General features: G+C 40.3%; 4 protein-coding genes across 4 annotated transcripts in view; 1 reads left to right on the top strand and 3 right to left on the bottom strand.

The window, feature by feature from the left end:
* The window catches only part of LOC135125975 (lachesin-like), a 261363-nt gene that overhangs the window by 100070 nt on the left and 142601 nt on the right, over positions 1-18692 (top strand). The window lies entirely within an intron of this gene.
* On the bottom strand, positions 9869-11292 carry LOC135125974 (uncharacterized). The gene is made up of 2 exons (XM_064051761.1): positions 11124-11292; positions 9869-11073 (listed from the first exon to the last, which is right to left on the bottom strand). Exons 1-2 carry the CDS (start codon positions 11185-11187, stop codon positions 9887-9889), a joined length of 1251 nt encoding a protein of 416 aa, XP_063907831.1. The 5' UTR covers positions 11188-11292; the 3' UTR covers positions 9869-9886.
* LOC135125973 (uncharacterized) lies at positions 11320-12728 on the bottom strand. The gene is made up of 2 exons (XM_064051760.1): positions 12593-12728; positions 11320-12544 (listed from the first exon to the last, which is right to left on the bottom strand). Exons 1-2 carry the CDS (start codon positions 12660-12662, stop codon positions 11349-11351), a joined length of 1266 nt encoding a protein of 421 aa, XP_063907830.1. The 5' UTR covers positions 12663-12728; the 3' UTR covers positions 11320-11348.
* LOC135126415 (uncharacterized) lies at positions 12761-14085 on the bottom strand. Its single transcript, XM_064052465.1, has 3 exons — positions 13902-14085; positions 13531-13858; positions 12761-13486 (listed from the first exon to the last, which is right to left on the bottom strand). Exons 1-3 carry the CDS (start codon positions 13972-13974, stop codon positions 12769-12771), a joined length of 1119 nt encoding a protein of 372 aa, XP_063908535.1. The 5' UTR covers positions 13975-14085; the 3' UTR covers positions 12761-12768.

Genomic DNA, 18692 nt, shown 5'->3' with positions numbered 1-18692 from the left:
AGAAATCGAAAAATCAAAAGATCGAGAAATCGAAAAGTGGAAAAATCAAGAATTCGAAGAATCGAAAAATTGGGAAATTGAAATATCAAAAAAGCAATAGAATGAAAAATTCCATAATTTAAAAATCGAAAAATCGAAAAATAGAACCGAAATAAGCCAAAGTCGAAAAAGCGAGTAAACATCGAAACATCCAAATCTCGATAAATAGAAAAATCAGAAATTTGGAAAACTAAAAAATTGAAAGATTAAAACAAAAAACGAAAATTCGAAAATTTGAAAGATCGAAACATTCAAAAACAAAAAAATCTAAGACCTCGAAGTCGAAAAATCGGAAGATCGAGAAACCGAAAAATTGAGAAACCGAAATTGACCAAAATCGAAAAGGTAAAAATTAAAAAGTCGATAAAACGAGAATTCAAAAAATCGAAAAAGTGCAAATTTGAAAAATCGAAAAATTGAAAAAATAAAAAATGAAAACTGGAAAGTCAAAAAATCGAAACGTCAAAAAGCTGAAAAATCAAAAATTTAAAAATTCGAACATTTGAAAAATTGAAATATCGAAAAATCGAAAAATCAAAAGATCGACAAATCGAGAAGTCAGAAAATCGAAAAAAAGAAAATTTAAAACCGGAAATTCGAGAAATCGGAACGACAAAAAAATATAAAACTGAAAAATACGAAAAACTGAAAAATACAAACAGTAAAAAATCGAGAAATCGAAATATCGAAAATTGAAAATTTGGAGAAAAGCTGAAGAATAGAAAAACTGAAAAATCCCAAAACCGAAATATACAAAAGTCGACAAATTAAAAAGTTGAAAAATTGAGAAATCTAAAAATCAAAAAGCAAAGTTCGAAAGTCGAAAAATTGAAAAACCAAGAACCTGAAAATCGGAAAATTGAACTGAAGAAATGAAAAATTGAAACAGTCGAAAGTCGAGAAGTCCATAAATGGGAAAATCCAAAAATCGAATAAAATTGAAAATTTAAAAATGTCAAAAACTGAAAAATTGAAAATTTTGCAATATTTGAAAATCGCAAAATTGAAGAGGAGAAAAACTAAAAAATCGTAAAACTGAGACATCAGAAAATTGAGAACTAAAAAAATAAAAATCGAGAGATCGAAAATTTGAAAAATCGAAAAATTGAATAATTGAAAAAAAAAAAATAATAAACCGGAAAATCGAAACATCAAAAAGATGAAAAATCAATAATTTAATAATTCGAAAAGCTGAAAAATTGAAATATCAAGAAATTGGGAAATCACAAGGGCAAATAATCCAGAATTCTAAAAGTCGAAAAGTTGAAAAAATCGACAAACTGGAAACAGAAATAGGCCAAAATCGAAAAGTTAAAAATTAAAAAATTGACAAATCTTGATAAATCGAGAAATCAAAAAATTGAAAATCCGAAAATTTTAAAAGTAGAATAATTGAAAAATTGAAAAAAAAAATTAAACCGGAAAATCGAAAAATCGAATGATAGAAACCGAAACATCAAAAAGATGAAAAATCTGTAATTTAAAAATTCGAAAAGCTGAAAAATTGAAATATCAAGAAATCGGAAAATCACAAGAACAAAAAATCGAGAATTCGAAAAGTAAAAAGTCGAAAAATCGACAAATTGTGAAACGGAAATAGGCCAAAATCGAAAAGTTAAAAATTCAAAAATTGACAAATCTTGATAAATCGAGAAGTCAAAAAAAATTTAAAACCGAAAAATCGAACAATCGAAAGATTGAGAAATTGAAACGTCGAAAAGTTAAAAAATCTAAAATAAAAAATACGAAAAGTTGAAAAATACAAAAAGTTAAAAATCGAGAAATCGAAAAATCCAAAAGTTGAAAAATTGAAAAGTCCAAGAACTGAAACATGGAAAAATCCGAAAAATGAAACATCGAAAAATTGAAAATTGGAAGAAAAATTGAAACGTCCAAAAATTGAGAAATAAAAAAATTGAAAAATTGCGAAATCGAAAAATCAAAAAGCAAAGTTGAAAAGTCGAAAAACTGAAAAATCAAAAACTGAAAAATTGAAGAATTGACGGAGCGAAAAATCGAAACAGTCGAAAGTTTAGGAGCGAGAAAAAGGAAGAATCAAAAAACCGATTAACTGAAAAATCGAAAAATTGAAAATTTAAAAACGTCAAAAACTGAAAAATTGATCAATCGAAATATTTAAAAATCGCAAAACTGAAGAGAAGAAAAACTAAAAAATAGTAAAACTGAAACATCGGAAAATTGGGATTTCGAAAAATTAAAAAATTTGAGAAATCGAAAATTTGAAGAATCGAAAAATTCAAAAACCCCAAACGTGATTATCGAAAAGTTGAAAACTGGAAGAAAAACTGAAAAATCGAAAAACTGGAGAATCCCAAAACTGAAATATCCAAAAATTGAAAATTTGAGAAACTGAAAAATCAAAAAGTAAAGTTGAAAAATCGAAAAACTGAAGAATCGGAGAAGTGAAAATTCGAAACAGTCGAAAGTCGAGAAATGGGAAAATCGAAAAATTGAAAAATCAGAAACGTCAAAAACTGAACAATTGAAAAATCGAAATATTTAAAAACCCCAAAACAGAAGACTAGGAAAACTAAAAATTCGTAAAAATGAAACATCGGAAAATTGGGAATTCGTAAAATAAAAAATCGAGAAATCGAAAATTGAAATTCGACAATCGGGAAATCAAAAAGCCGAAAATTAGAAAATTCAGAAAACTGAAACATGAAAAAAAAAATTCAACGCGGCTTCATAAACCACAATGTTACTTTTCAACATTTAGAGTAGTCAAGTTATTTTACTTGAACTGAATAATTTGTATGATTGTAATACTAAGCTACAATACTAAGTTAAACCAGCTGTCAAGAGCTTTGAAATGTAAATTTTGTCATTCGGGAAACTATGAAAACATTTAAATTAAAAAAAAAAAATCATGCAAAGTAGATCCTAATGTTTCCAAAAGAGTCAGATAACTATACTTTCCCGAAAAAAAATCTACTACATGATGACGATTTTAAGATTACTGTTAATTTGGGGAATTTTGCCAGTACCAAACATAATTGGCTTAAGATCAAATCGCTTCTGAACGCTTAAGGTCGACATTGGCCTGATTGAGCTCTGGTCTGTAGATCAAACAAGTTCGCAGGCGACGAGAAGACAATGGTGCTTTTTATACGATATCTCTCTGTCACATTTTTTTGGTCGATTGTACATGAAAAAAACTGCAGTTTGACGTATAGAATATCTTAAACCCGTACTTGCAGATACAAAGCGAGTGTCTGCGATAACAAACCGGAGTTGTAATTGAACTCAGAATGGATGTCTGAATTGAGGTTATGTCTCGAATTTATAGGTTATGTTTCTAGAGGATCCAAATGACGGTTTGAAATCGGCAGCGCGTGATAAGAGGGCTTTATGAAGCGCTCCTTTGCGCCAATTGAATCTGAAATTACACACAAAATGCACTGCAGTTGCACTAGCGACGTTACATAACACAAGCGCAATCATTAAACTCATTTGAAGTCTCTCGGAAGAGAAATAACTGAAAGCTCTAAATTTGCGAAACAGTCTCCCACCATCATTTGAAAAAATAATAGTCGACGGAGGTTAAGCGCGCTACTTTGGGACGACTCTGTAAATTAGTTATCCCGTTATCCCGATCGGTCGCCGCATGCATCGTGACGTCACTCCCCTCTGACGTCAGCGGCCCGCACCCCCACAACAAAACTCCATAAATATTTACGAAAAAAGCGAACGTAAAAACCCAATAAAACCTCGAGTCTATCAAATAAATAAGTAAATAAAAAATGAAGCGGGAAGGAGAGAAGTGTTGAACATGAAGAAAATAAAACCCCAACATTGACAGGCCGAGAATTTGTGTGTTCCACATTCCGCTGGCTGCATTGTAAATGAAATAAAACCACTCAATTGGGTTGTGGTGAATAAAAAGAATCGCATGTTTGCGGTGTTAAGCGATGCAGAAGCTTCGAGATGTCGGGAAATAACTTCGGGGGTGAAATATCGAGCCGCCTCGGCGGGGTGGCACGCTTTGACGTGTTCGCAACCCGAAACCGCTTTAATTACCAATTTTCGGCGACGCCGAAATGGGTTTTTATCGAATTGTTTTGTTTTAAAACACGGTCAACTTAGTCTGGATTTTTGGAGACTGATTAGTAATTCCCGTCGCGGATGTTTTTGTGTTTCGAGAATCTCGACTTACTGTCTGAAAATTCCGATATCGCCGCTGCAGCAGTTCCTTAACAAGCAATGTGGCCCCCCTTTCAGCTGCACCAGAATCAAATCGATTGGAAGGAAGCTGCTTGATTTTTAGCACGAGAAAGGCTCGAGTAAATCGCTTTATGAAGTCAAAACTCACTTTTATGTCGGAGATAAGGCTGCGGGGGCGGCGGCATGCGGGCGCCTCGAGGGTACGTGTATTGTTTTATCAAAGTGAAAGTTACGTGTGAAGCTTTTCTTAATTAGTTTTTCACATAAAAGAGGAATTTAATTGGAATTTGGAAACGACATGAATGCTTTGGAGGCGCTTTTTGACTACAGGAGGCTGGAGGGATGCCCGATGATTTAAATTAAAAAAGGGATTGTTTGAGCTCCAACGAATCAAGACAAGGGGGCGTCCTTCAGCGGTCAGAGTTGCGACGGAAATCCGATACTTAGCCATGCAATGCAATTATTAATTCAAGAGGAAGAAATCAAGGCGGATTCATAAACCACAAGTATATAAGTACCGCAAAATATAACCTCCGGCGTCCCAGTAGCATTAGAAACCAAAGTACCCACCTTCAACGTCCTGGTCACCACCGTAACATCCCCTGTAACCACCACCCCATCACCCATTCTCCCATTCCCGTCTACCTGCAAAACCACATTCTCCAAAACTCTGCTAAGATAAACTGATTTTGGCAAATGTCATACCCTCTAAGAAAACAGGGTGGGTGGGCGGGGCTAGTAGCTGCTAAAGATAAGAGTGATTTTGGCAAATGAGATACCTTCTAAGAAAAGAAAGGGTGGGTGGGCGGGGCTAGTAGCTGCTAAAGATAAAACTGATTTTGGCAAATGACCCAAGAAAAGAGAGCCCACCGACGCTCTCTTTCCTTGGAAGTTAAGTTATTTGCTAAACTCAGTCTTATTTTAGAAGGTACTAGCCCCGCCCACCCGCCCTCTCTTTTCTTACAGGATATCTCATTTGCCAAAATCAGTCTTATCTTAGCAGGTACTAGCTCTCCAAGAAAATAAAGGGTGGGGGGTGGAGCCAATGCTTGCCAAGATAAGACTGATTTTTCAAAGTCATATACCCTTCACCCTGCATTCATCAGAGGGTGTGTCATTTGCCAAATCAACCTTATCTCAGTAGGTACTAGCCCTCCCCGCCCACCCTCCATTTTCTTAAAGGGTATCTCATTTGCTAAAATCATTCGTATCTTAGCAAGTACTAGGCCCGCCCACCCACCTTCTGTTCCCTTGGAAGGTATGTTATTTGCCAAAATCAGTCCTATTTGAGCAGGTACCAGTCCCGCCCACCCGCCCTCTTTGTTCTTACAGGGTATCTCAATTGCTAAAATCAGTTTTTTCTTAACAGATACTAGCCTTCTAAAAAACATAGGGCGGGTGGGGATAGTGCTTGTCCAGGTACGGCTGATATTGCCAAATAACATTCTTCCTAAGAAAACAAAGGGTGGGTGGGCGGGGCTAATACTTGCCAAGATAGGACTGATTTTGCAAAATCATATACCCTTCAACCTCCATTCGTCAGAGGGTATGTCATTTGGCAAAATCAATCTTATCTTAGTAAGTACCAGCCCCGTCTACTCGTCCTTCATTTTCTTAGGGAGTAGGTCATTTGCCATTATCAGCTTGATCTTAGCAGGTACTAGCTCCGCCTACGCTCCCTCTCTTTTTTTTTGGAGGGTATCTCATTTGCCAAAATCACTCTTTTCTTAGCAGTTGCTACCCCTGCCCACCCACCCTCTCTTTCCTTTGACGGGCCAATATTTGCCATCGGTCTTATTTGAGCAGGTAGCTAGGACCTGCTAAGGTAAGAGTGATTTTGGTAAATGACATACCCTCTAAGAAAACAGGGTGGGTGGGCGGGGCTAGTAGCTGCTAAAGATAAGACTGATTTTGGCAGATGAGATACCCTCTAAGAGAAGAAAGGGTGGGTGGACGGGGCTAGTAGCTGCTAAAGATAAAACTGGTTTTGGCAAATGACACAAGAAAAGAGAATTTCTTAAATCGTCTCTCATTTGCCAAAATCATTTTTATCTCAGCAGGTACTACGCCCGCCCACCCACCCTCTCCTTCCTTGGAAGGTATGTTATTTGCCTAAATCAGTCCTATTTTAGAAGGTACTAGCCCCGCCCACCCGCCCACTCTTTTCTTACCAGATCTCATTTGCCAAAATCAGTCTCATCTTACCAGGTAGTAGCCCTCTAAGAAAATAAAGGTTGGGTGGGCGGGCGGGATCAATACTTGCCAAGATAAGACTGATTTTCCCAAATCATATACCCTTCAACCTCCATTCGTCAGAGGGTATGTCATTTGGCAAAATCAGTCTTATCTTAGTAAGTACCAGCCCCGTCTACTCGTCCTTCATTTTCTTAGGGAGTAGGTCATTTGCCATTATCAGCTTGATCTTAGCAGGTACTAGCTCCGCCTACGCTCCCTCTTTTTTTTTTGGAGGGTATCTCATTTGCCAAAATCACTCTATTCTTAGCAGTTGCTACCCCTGCCCACCCACCCTCTCTTTCCTTTGAGGGTCCATTATTTGCCATCGGTCTTATTTGAGCAGGTAGCTAGGACCTGCTAAGGTAAGAGTGATTTTGGTAAATGACATACCCTCTAAGAAAACAGGGTGGGTGGGCGGGGCTAGTAGCTGCTAAAGATAAGACTGATTTTGGCAGATGAGATACCCTCTAAGAGAAGAAAGGGTGGGTGGGCGGGGCTAGTAGCTGCTAAAGATAAAACTGGTTTTGGCAAATGACACAAGAAAAGAGAATTTCTTAAAGCGTCTCTCATTTGCCAAAATCATTTTTATCTCAGCAGGTACTACGCCCGCCCACCCACCCTTTCCTTCCTTGGAAGGTATGTTATTTGCCTAAATCAGTCCTATTTTAGAAGGTACTCGCCCCGCCCACCCGCCCTCTCTTTTCTTACCAGATCTCATTTGCCAAAATCAGTCTCATCTTACCAGGTAATAGCCCTCTAAGAAAATAAAGGTTGGGTGGGCGGGCGGGATCAATACTTGCCAAGATAAGACTGATTTTCCCAAATCATATACCCTCCACCCTCCAGTCGTCAGAAAGTATGTCATTTTGCAAAATCAGTCTTATCTTAGTAAGTACCAGCCCCGTCTTCTCTTCCTTCATTTTCTTAGGGAGTAGGTCATTTGCCATTATCAGCTTGATCTTAGCAGGTACTAGCCCCGCCCACGCTCCCTCTCTTTTTTCGAGGATATCTCACTTGTCAAAATCACTCTTATTTTAGCAGGTACTAGCCTTGCCCACCCACCCTCTCTTTCCTTTGAAGGTCCATTATTTGCCAAAATCGGTCTTATTTGAACAGGTAGCTAGTACCTTCTAAGGTAAGAGTGATTCTGGCAAATGACATACACTCTAAGAAAACAGGGTGGGTGGGCGGGGCTAGTATCTACTAAAGATAAGACTGATTTTGGCAAATGAGCTACCTTCTAAGAAAAGAAAGGGTGGGTGTGCGGGGCTAGTAGCTGCTAAAGATAAAACTGATTTTGGCAAATGACACAAGAAAAGAGAGTTTCTTACAGGGTCTCTCATTTTCCAAAATCACTTTTATCTCAGCAAGTACTAGCCCCGCCCACCCACCCTCTCTTTCCTTGGAAGGTATGTTATTTGCTAAAATCAGTTTTATTTTAGAAGTTACTAGCCCCGCCCACCCGCCCTCTCTTTCCTAACAGGATATCTCATTGGCCAAAATCAGTCTTATCTTAGCAGTTACTAGCCCTCTAAGAAAATAAAGAGTGGCTGGGCGGGGCCAATACTTGCCAAGATAAGACTGATTTTGCCAAATCATATACCCTCGACCCTCCATTAATCAGAGGGTATGCCATTTGCAAAAATCAATCTTATCTCAGTAGGTACTAGCCCTCCTCGCCCACGCTCCATTTTCTTAAAGGGTATGTCATTTGCCAAAATCACTCGTATCTTAGCAAGTACTAGGGCCTCCCACCCACCCTCTGTTCCCTTGGAAGTTACGTTATCTGCCAAAATCAGTCTTATTTTAGAAGGTACTAGCCCCGCCCACCCGCCCTCTCTTTTCTTACAGAGTGTCTTATTTGCCAAAATTAGTCGTTTCTTAGGAGATACTAGCCCTCTAAAAAAATCAAAGGGCGGATGGGTGGGGATAGTGCTTGTCCAGATACGGCTGATATTGCCAAATAACTTACTTCCTAAGAAAATAAAGGGTGGGTGGGCGGGGCTATTACTTGCCAAGTTAAGACTGATTTTGCAAAATCATATACCCTCTATCCTCCATTCATTAGAGGGTATGTCATTTGGCAAACTCAGTCTTATCTTAGTAGGTACTAGCCCTCCCCGCCCACCCTCCATTTTCTTAAAGGGTATGTCATTTGCCAAAATCGGTCTTATTTTAGCAGGTAGTAGGCCCGCGCACCCGCCTTCTCTTTTCTTACAGAGTATCTCATTTGCCAAAATCAGTCTTTTCTTAGCAGATACTAGCCCTTTAAAAAAACAAAGAGCGGGTGGGTGTTTATAGTGCTTGTCCAGATACGGCTGATATTGCCAAAAAACATACTTCCTACGAAAACAAAGGGTGGGTGGGCGGGGCCAATACTTGCCAACGGAAGACTGATTTTGCCAAATCATATACCCTCCACCCTCCATTCATCAGAGGGTATGCCGTTTGACAACATCAATATTATCTCAGTAGGTACTAGCCTTCTCCGCCCACCCTCCATTTTCTTAAAGGGTATCTCATTTGCCAAAATCGGTCTTATTTTAGCAGGTACTAGCTCCGCTCATCCGTCCTCTCTTTTCTTTCATGCAAGGTATCTCATCTGCCAAAATCACTCGTATCTTAGCAAGTAATAGCCCCGCCCACCCACCCTCTCTTTCTTTGGAAGGTATGTTATTTGCCAAAATCAGTCTTATTTTACAAGGTACTAGACCCGCCCACCCACCCTCTCTTTTCTTAGAGGGTATCTCATTTGCCAAAATCAGTCTTTTCTTAGCAGATATTAGCTCTCTAAAAAAACAAAGGGCGGGTAGGTGGGGATAGTGCTTGTCCAGATACGGCTGATATTGGCAGATAACATACTTCCGAGGAAAACAAAGGGTGGGTGGGCGGGGCCAATACTTGCCAAAATAGGACTGATTTTGCAAAATCATATATCCTTCACCGTCCATTCGTCAGAGGGTATGTCATTTGGCAAAATCAGTCTTATCTTAGTAAGTACCAACCCCGTCTACTCGTCCTTCATTTTCTTAGGGAGTAGGTCATTTGCCATTATCAGCTTAATCTTAGTAGGTACTAGCCCCGCCCATGCTCCCTCTCTTTCTTTGAAGGTCCATTATTTGCCAAAATCGGTCTTATTTCAACAGGTAGGTAGTACCTGCTAAGGTAAGAGTGCTTTTGGCAAATGAGATACACTTTAAGAAAAGAGAGGGTGGGTAAGCGGGGCTAGTTGCTACTAAGATAAGAGTAGTTTTAAATTAAATTAAAAAAGGGGTTGGTTGAGCTCCAACGAATCAAGAAAAGGGGCGTCCTTCAGCGGTCAGAGCTGCGATGGAAATCCGATACTTAGCCGTGTAATGCAATTATTAATCCAAGAGGAAGAAATCAAGGCGGATTTATAAATCACAAGTATATAAGTACATTTTTATTATTTAGAAAGAACATTTGTAACAACACTGTTAATAGTAGGGTCCAGTAGTCCACCCAAATCTAAACTGCAAGCAAACATGTACCCTAAACCCGGCCCACTATTATCCACATGGTCCAAGTACCACTTCGCCCTCAAACTCTCGAACACATCTTCGGAACAAATTTCAGCCACGAACTCCGCATCAACTTCATCTTTCAACCCCGCGTACGGATTATTAAACCCGAAGAACACAGCCCCAATATCTACCTCCCCAAAATAAACCACCTTCCAGAACCACCTCGGAATCGGGAACTGCCCGTACCGCAAAATCAACTCCACAACCTCCGGCGTCCCAGTGGCATTTGAAACCAAAGTACCAACCTTCAAGGTCCCAGTCACCACCGTAGCATCGCCTGTAACCACCACCCCATCACCCATTTTTCCGTTCGCTACCACCTGCAAAACCCCATCTTCCAAAACCCGCCAATTCCCGTCATCGAAAGTGTTCCATTGAGGAGCCGCGTTTACGTAATGGTACGCCGCATCGCGCTGGAACGGGTGGAAGAAGTCTTCGTACGGCGCGAGGTGACCTGCTCGCAAGAAGTACGCGTCAGTGAGGTACTCCTCAAGTCCCAGTTTCTCGAAATAGAATTCGAAACTGTCGTACACCGACTGGACGTCTTTGTTGTATAGTGATAAATAGAACTGGAAGTACGTTGGTGGCGAACGGGCAGTGCTTTGGGCTAGAGGGGCAAAGCCGGTCAGTCGATGTCGGGTGTATGTTGCTAGCGCGGTGGCTTCGTTGAAGCAAACGTCGAGTACTGGTACTAAAGTACCGTCGATTTTGTAACCCACTCGGACGGGTCTCTCGGAGTTTTCACATAGGAGAGATGGGTCGTCGTACGAATCGGCGAGGGCTGGTCTTGTTAGGTCGGTGAGGGTGCAATTGAGGATGTTGTAGTCGTAGAGGAACGAATTGGAAGAGAGGGTGGTACCGCCTTGGCAGAAAGCGTGTTGGCCTCTTGTGTTTAGACCGGGTTGGGTGAACTGGCCTCCGGGACAAGCAAAAACTAGTTCTTGGTTGGAGAGGAGGTCTAGGGTTCGGTTATCGGTGGAGGTGGGGTCGGGGAAGGAGTAAGTACCGTCGAGTACTGTTAGAAGTAGAGGTGATGCGGTGGGGTTAGCGAGGAGGTCGATTTGACAATCTGAAATCTAGAACTAGACACTAGGGCTACAAATAGAGAAAAGTACCTACCTTGTGCTAGTGTTAACGGAAACACCGATAAGCAGATTATAATTAATTTTAATTTCCCGATCATTGTCGTTGTTAAACTGGTGATAATTTAATCTATACTAGTTCTGATTTGAGTTTATATCTCGCCACTTTACGTTATCTTAATTTTTCGAGTGTGGAGATTTTTCAACAGGTACCACTTAATGGAAAAATAAAATTTTAAACCGTCGAGATTTATTTATCATTTTACAACAATTCCGCTTTTGTAACACCCTCTGGAAGAAGATTATCGACAACACCGTTCACCACAGGGTCCAGGATCTGGTCCAGGTGCAGCCGACAAGCATACATCAAACCCAAACCTGGACTCCCATTATCAACGTCGTCCAAGTACCACTCATCCCTAACTAGTTCAAACACGTCAACGGAACACACTTCTGCTACAAATTCGGCATCGACGTCGCCCTTTGTAGCGAACGGGTTGTTGTACCCGAAGAAAATAACACCGGTGTTAACAGCAGCGAAGTAAATGATCTTCCAGAACCATCGAGGAACGGGAAATCGTCCTTGTGTCAAATATAGTTCTGTGGTGGTACCAGTTGAACCCGCAAGCGTGGCCACTTTCAAAGTACCGGTTAGTACTGTGGCGTCTCCCACAATTAGTACCCCTTCGAACGTTGTCGAGTTTGCTATAAAAGTCAAAATTCCGGTTTCTAGTACTTTCCAGTTGCCTTCGTCGAACGTGTTCCATTGAGGCGCAACATTGGCGAAGTGGTACGCCGCGTCCTTCTGAAACGGACTCAGAAAGTCCTCGTAGGGTACCAAGTGCCCGGGTGTCAGAAAGTACGTGTCATTTACATAGTCCTGGACTCCCAATTCACTAAAATAGGTGACAAAGTTGTCGTATATTGCTTCTACATCTGTTTGATAAAGAGAAACCAAGAAGAAATAGTGACTCGGTGGTGGTCGCATGACACTAGCCAAGGGGGCAAAACGGGTAAGAACATGTCTGGTGTAAGTGGCCATCAAGGTTTCTCCATTGAAACAAATATCATAAACTGGTACCAACACGTCGTCGATTTGGTAACCCACTTGGATGTTTCGGTCCGAGTTTTGGCAACTAGTGCCCGAGTTGTCGTACGACTCGCTTAAAAAAGGTCTCATTATGTCAATCATGGTACAATTCATGGTGTGGTAAAAAGTTAGTAACCAGTCGCACATGAAACCCCCGCCACCCTTACACCACCCATGTTGCCCATCTGGGTTGAAACCGGGTTGGTTGAAGTGGCCACCGGGACATACGAAAATTGCGTCTTCTTCGTAGAGGAAGTCGAGAAGTCGGTCGTCGTAGGCGGTGGGGACGGGGTAGTAGTAGGAGTTGTTGTTGATTTTGATTACTAGAGGGATGGTTTCTGGCCTGACGAGAAGGTCGAGTTGACAAGCTAGAATTTGATTTAGTTAAGTAATGAAATGGGTTAAAAGGGACGTACTTTGAGCCGCCAATTGTGTCACTATTGGGGTGAAAATAACACAAATTGTGACAAGATTGGTACTAAACATGGTGATATTGTCGTCGTCGTGACGATAATGTACACTACTCTGGGTTGTGATTTTGTTGATGTTATCTCATCGTAATCAGGTTCATGATAATAGATAATTTTATTGACTAGAAAATATCTGCTCTCCTAATCTCCATCGGGAGGACATTACTAACAATACTGTTGACAAGAGGGTCCAAAATCTCGTCCAGGTTCACCCGACACGCGTAAATGTACCCCAAAGCTGGATCCGTATTGTCGACGTCCTCCAAATGCCAACTTGTCGCCGCGCTTTCAAAAACATCAACGGAACAAACTTCTGTCAAAAATTCTGTATCCACTTCATTCTTAGACGCGTACGGATTATTAAAGCCGAAAAAAATCACACCGACGTTGAAATCGTCGTAGTAAATTAGCTTCCAGAACCACCTGGGGACAGGTACTCGACCGTAGTACAAATAGATTTCGACGGGAACACCAGAGGAATTAGCAAGTGTGGCCACTTTCAAAGTACCAGTTAGTACCGTGGCGTCTCCATAGACGAAAGCGTCTTGAGAAAAGTCTAAAACCCCTTGTTCTACCACCTTCCAGTTGCCTTCGTCGAAGGTGTTCCATTGAGGGGCTGAGTTCGCTAGGTGGTACGTCGCGTCCCGCTGGAAAATATAGAAGAAGTGTTCATATGGTGCTAAATTCCCGATTTTGATAAAGTGGGTGTCGTTGATGTACCCGTCAAGGTCTAGACTTGCCAAAATCGAGTCGACGCTCCTGTATAACGATTGAACGTCGACACGGGAAAGCTCGATTTGGAAGACGTGGTACGTTGACGGTGCTTGGTGTATGAAGTCACTAGAGTGGTTTCGTGGAAACAAACATCCAGAACTGGTACTAACGTGTCGTCAAGGTTTGGATTGTCGTACGACTCACTTAGTGCAGGTCTTTTCACGTCGGGTAGCGTGCAATTCAAGCGGTGGTAGAGGTACAAATAACCAGCAACCATGAAACCGGTACCACCTTTGCAACTACCATGTTGGCCGTTCGTGTTGAAGCCTAATTGGGTGAACTGACCACCAGGACACGCCACTATTGCTTCTTCTTCGTAGTCGAAGTCGACGCTTCGGTTGTCGGATAGCGATGGTTCGGGAAAGTAGTATGAATTATTTAGTACTTTGAGGATTAGTGGGCCTGTGTCCGGGCGTTGAAATAAATCGACGCTGCAACCTAAAATGCGTTAAATTTGTGGATAATGGGGTTGGAAAGGTACCTTGTGAGGTTGTTTGGGTGACTGTTAGAGATAGAGCGACCCAGAAGATACAGCTAACTGTGGTTTGGTCCATTTTTGTGTCGTTTTGTGTTATCTAATTACGAACAATCGTGTTTAGTGATAAGAAGTTGTAATTGTTTATCAGAGTGGCTGTCCATTAAAATTTAGTATCTGTTGGATAAATGATGCGTTATCAGAAATTACAAATGAAGATGAGTTTAATTGTAATTTATGTTTCCTGAAGCGAGCTAAGCGTACAACTCCTACTGAATAGTGGCAAACTAATTTTGATTTGGAAGATGGGTAAATTAACTTTATGTAAGGATGCATGGGAGGGGCTAGTACTTGCTAGGATAAGACTACTTGTGGTAAACGGCACACCCTCTAATAAAATAGAGAGCGGGTGGGCGGGGCTATTATATGTTAAGAAAAGATTGATTTTGATAAATGACTGATCAATATTAAGAGTAATCACTGAAATGAAGCAGAAATGGATGGGCGCGGCTATTGCTTGTTGATAAAAGATTCTGTAGAAAAAAATTACACTTAGCCCCGCCCACCCACCCGTTCTCTCGTTTTTTTCTTCAGAGATAAGAACGTGTGTGGGCGGAGCTGTAGTATCTGATAAGATATGACTGATTTTGGCAAATGACTGAACAATATTAAGAGTAATCACTGAAATGAAGAGGGAATGGATGGGCGGGGCTATCGCTTACTGATAAAAGATTCTGTAGGAAAAAATTACACTTAGCCCCGCCCACCCACCCGTTCTCTCGTTTTTTTCTTCAGAAATAACAACATATGTGGGCGGAGCTATAGTATCTGATAAGATAAGATTGATTTTGGGAAATGACTGAACAATATTAAGAGTAATCACTGAAATGAAGAGGGAATGGATGGGCGGGGCTATTGCTTGCTGATAAAAGATTCTATAGAAAAAAGTTACGCTTAGCTCCGACCACCCACCCCTCTCTTCTTTTTTTTATTCAGAAATAAGAACGTGCGTGGGCGGAGTTATAGTATCTGCTAAGATAAGATTGATTTTGTTAAATGACCGAACAATATTAAGAGTAATCACTGAAATGAAGAGGGAATGGATGGGCGGGGCTATTGCTTGCTGATAAAAGATTCTGTAGGAAAAAATTACACTTAACCCCGCCCACTCACCCGTTCTCTCCTTTTATTCTTCAAAAATAAGAACGTGTGTGGGCGGAGCCATAGTATTTGCTAAGATAAGATTGATTTTGGTAAATGACTGAACAATATTAAGATTAGTCACTGAAATGAAGAGGGAATGGATGGGCGGGGCTATTGCTAGCTGATAAAAGATTCTATAGGAAAAAGTTACACTTAGCCCCGCCCACCCACCCGTTCTCTCGTTTTTTTCTTCAGAAATAAGAATGTGTGTAGGCGGAACTATACTACCTGCTAAGATAAGATTGATTTTGGTATTATAACTGAACAATATTAAGAATAATCACTGAAATGAAGAGGGAATGGATGGGCGGGGTTATCGCTTGCTGATAAAAGATTCTGTAGGAAAAAATTACACTTAGCCCCGCCCACCCACCCGTTCTCCCGTTTTTTTTCTTCAGAAATAAGAATGTCTGTAGGCGGAACTATACTATCTGCCAAGATAAGATTGATTTTGGTATTATAACTGAACAATATTAAACGTAATCACTGAAATGAAGATGGAATGGATGGGCGGGGCTATTGCTTGCTGATAATAGATTCTGTAGGAAAAAGTTACACTTAGCCCCGCCCACCCACCCGTTCTCTCGTTTTTTCTTCAGAAATAAGAACGTGTGCGGGCGAAACTATAGTATCTTATAAGATACGATTGATTTTGGTAAATGACTGAAGAATATTAAGAACAATCAGTGAAATGAAGAGGAAATGGATGGGCGGGGTTATCGCTTGCTGATAAAAGATTCTGTAGGAAAAAATTACACTTAGCCCCGCCCACCCACCCGTTCTCCCGTTTTTTTTCTTCAGAAATAAGAATGTCTGTAGGCGGAACTATATTATCTGCCAAGATAAGATTGATTTTGGTATTATAACTGAACAATATTAAACGTAATCACTGAAATGAAGATGGAATGGATGGGCGGGGCTATTGCTTGCTGATAATAGATTCTGTAGGAAAAAGTTACACTTAGCCCCGCCCACCCACCCGTTCTCTCGTTTTTTCTTCAGAAATAATAACGTGTGCGGGCGAAACTATAGTATCTTATAAGATACGATTGATTTTGGTAAATGACTGAAGAATATTAAGAACAATCAGTGAAATGAAGAGGAAATGGATGGGCGGGGTTATTGCTTGCTGATAAAAGATTCTGTAGGAAAAAATTACACTTAGCCCCGCCCACCCACCCGTTCTCCCGTTTTTTTCTTCAGAAATAAGAACTTGTGTGGGCGGAGCTATAGTATCTGCTAAGATACGATTGATTTTGGTAAATAACTGAAGAATATTAAGAATAATCACTGAAATGAAGAGGGGCGGGGCTATTGCTTGCTGATAAAAGATTCTGTAGGAAAAAGTTACACTTAGCTCCGCCCACCCACCCGTTCTCTCATTTTTTTCTTCAGAAATAAGAACGTGTGTGGGTGGAGCTATAGTATCTGCTAAGATATGACTGATTTTGGCAAATGACATACCTTCTAAGAAAATAGAGGGCGGGTGGGCGGCGCTAGTATTTGTTAAGATGAGACTGATTTTGGTAAATAAGATATCCTCTAAGAAAAAAAAAGGGTGGGTGGGCGGGGCTAAAACTTGCTAAGATAGGACTGAACAATATTTAGAGTAGTCACTGGAACGAAGAATCCGTGGGCTAATATTTATATAAGATTGATTTTAGTAAATGAGGTATCTTCTAAGAAAAAAAAGGGTGGGTGGGCGGGGCTAAAACTCGGTAAGGTAGGACTGAACAATATTAAGAGTAGTCACTGGAACGAAGAATCTGTGGGTGGTATTTGTTAAGAAAAGATTGATTTTGTAAATGAGATATCCTCTAAGAGAGAAAACGGGTGGGTGGGCGGGGCTTAAATTTGCTAAGATAGGACTGAACAACATTAAGAGTAGTCACTGGAACGTGGGCTAGTATTTGCTAAGATAAGATTGTTTTTGGTAAATAAGATATCCTCTAAGAAAAAAAGGGTGGGTGGGCGCGGCTAAAACTTCCTAAGATAGGACTGAACAATATTTAGAGTAGTCACTGGAACGAAGAATCCGTGGGCCAATATTTGTTAAGATAAGATTGATTTTGGTAAATGAAATATCTTCTACGAAAAAAAAGGGTTGGTGGGCGGGGCTTAAATTTGCTAAGATAGGACTGAACAATATTAAGAGTAGTCACTGAAACGAAGAATCTGTGGGCTAGTATTTGCTAAGATAAGATTGATTTTGGTAAATGAGATATCCTCTAAGAGAAAAAATGGGTGGGTGGGCGGGGCTAAAACTTGCTAAGATAGGACTGAACAATATTAAGAATAGTCACTGGAACGAAGAATCCGTGGGCTAATATTTGTTAAGATAAGATTGATTTTGGTAAATGAGATATCTTCTAAGAAAAAAAAAGGGTGGGTGAGCGGGGCTAAAACTCGGTAAGGTAGGACTGAACAATATTAAGAGTAGTCACTGGAACGAAGAATCTGTGGGTGGTATTTGTTAAGATAAGATTGATTTTGTAAATGAGATATCCTCTAAGAGAGAAAACGGGTGGGTGGGCGGGGTTTAAATTTGCTAAGATAGGACTGAACAACATTAAGAGTAGTCACTGGAACGTGGGCTAGTATTTGCTAAGATAAGATTGTTTTTGGTAAATAAGATATCCTCTAAGAAAAAAGGGTGGGTGGGCGGGACTAAAACTTGCTTAGATAGGACTGAACAATATTTAGAATAGTCACTGGAACGAAGAATCCGTGGGCCAATATTTGTTAAGATAAGATTGATTTTGGTAAATGAAATATCTTCTAAGAAAAAAAAGGGTGGGTGGGCGGGGCTAAAACTCGGTAAGTTAGGACTGAACAATATTAAGAGTAGTCACTGGAACGAAGAATCTGTGGGTGGTATTTGTTAAGATAAGATTGATTTTGTAAATGAGATATCCTCTAAGAGGGAAAACGGGTGGGTGGGCGGGGTTTAAATTTGCTAAGATAGGACTGAACAACATTAAGAGTAGTCACTGGAACGTGGGCTAGTATTTGCTAAGATAAGATTGTTTTTGGTAAATAAGATATCCTCTAAGAAAAAAGGGTGGGTGGGCGGGGCTAAAACTTGCTAAGATAGGACTGAACAATATTTAGAATAGTCACTGGTACGAAGAATCCGTGGGCCAATATTTGTTAAGATAAGATTGATTTTGGTAAATGAAATATCTTCTAAGAAAAAAAAGGGTGGGTGGGCGGGGCTTAAATTTGCTAAGATAGGACTGAACAATATTAAGAGTAGTCACTGAAACGAAGAATCTGTGGGCTAGTATTTGCTAAGATAAGATTGATTTTGGTAAATGAGATATCCTCTGAGAGAAAAAACGGGTGGGTGGGCGGGGCTAAAACTTGCTAAGATAGGACTGAACAATATTTAGAGTAGTCACTGGAACGACGAATGCGTGGGCTACTACTTTCTCATAAATCTAGAATATCGCTAATTTTAGCCCTCCCCACCTACTTTCTCCATTTCACTGACTTATTTAATTTAGTGTAAAGTGGAAATTGAAACATAACAGCATTGTATTTCTAAAATTTTCTGGGAAAGTCGAGTGAGCCGTTCCTGATTTAATCAATAAA

The sequence above is a fragment of the Zophobas morio genome, unplaced genomic scaffold (genome assembly GCF_036711695.1).
Source record: "Zophobas morio isolate AGI-343-1 ecotype UQ-CSIRO unplaced genomic scaffold, CSIRO_AGI_Zmor_V1 ptg000010l, whole genome shotgun sequence".
Taxonomy (NCBI): domain Eukaryota; kingdom Metazoa; phylum Arthropoda; class Insecta; order Coleoptera; family Tenebrionidae; genus Zophobas; species Zophobas morio.
Note: the sequence above shows the minus strand (reverse complement) of the source record. Positions and strands in the feature narration are given on the sequence as shown.

Excerpts from the sequence above, each read along its gene's own strand:
- LOC135125974 (XM_064051761.1), bottom strand. The coding sequence starts at position 11,187 with ATGATCGGGAAATTAAAATTAATTATAATCTGCTTATCGGTGTTTCCG. Across the intron at positions 11,074-11,123 it reads TCCGTTAACACTAGCACAAG|ATTGTCAAATCGACCTCCTC; the intron begins GTAGGTACTTTT and ends TCTAGATTTCAG.
- LOC135125973 (XM_064051760.1), bottom strand. The coding sequence starts at position 12,662 with ATGTTTAGTACCAATCTTGTCACAATTTGTGTTATTTTCACCCCAATA. Across the intron at positions 12,545-12,592 it reads GACACAATTGGCGGCTCAAA|CTTGTCAACTCGACCTTCTC; the intron begins GTACGTCCCTTT and ends ATCAAATTCTAG.
- LOC135126415 (XM_064052465.1), bottom strand. The coding sequence starts at position 13,974 with ATGGACCAAACCACAGTTAGCTGTATCTTCTGGGTCGCTCTATCTCTA. Across the intron at positions 13,859-13,901 it reads CACCCAAACAACCTCACAAG|GTTGCAGCGTCGATTTATTT; the intron begins GTACCTTTCCAA and ends AACGCATTTTAG. Across the intron at positions 13,487-13,530 it reads AATCCAAACCTTGACGACAC|TGACTTCATACACCAAGCAC; the intron begins GTTAGTACCAGT and ends AAACCACTCTAG.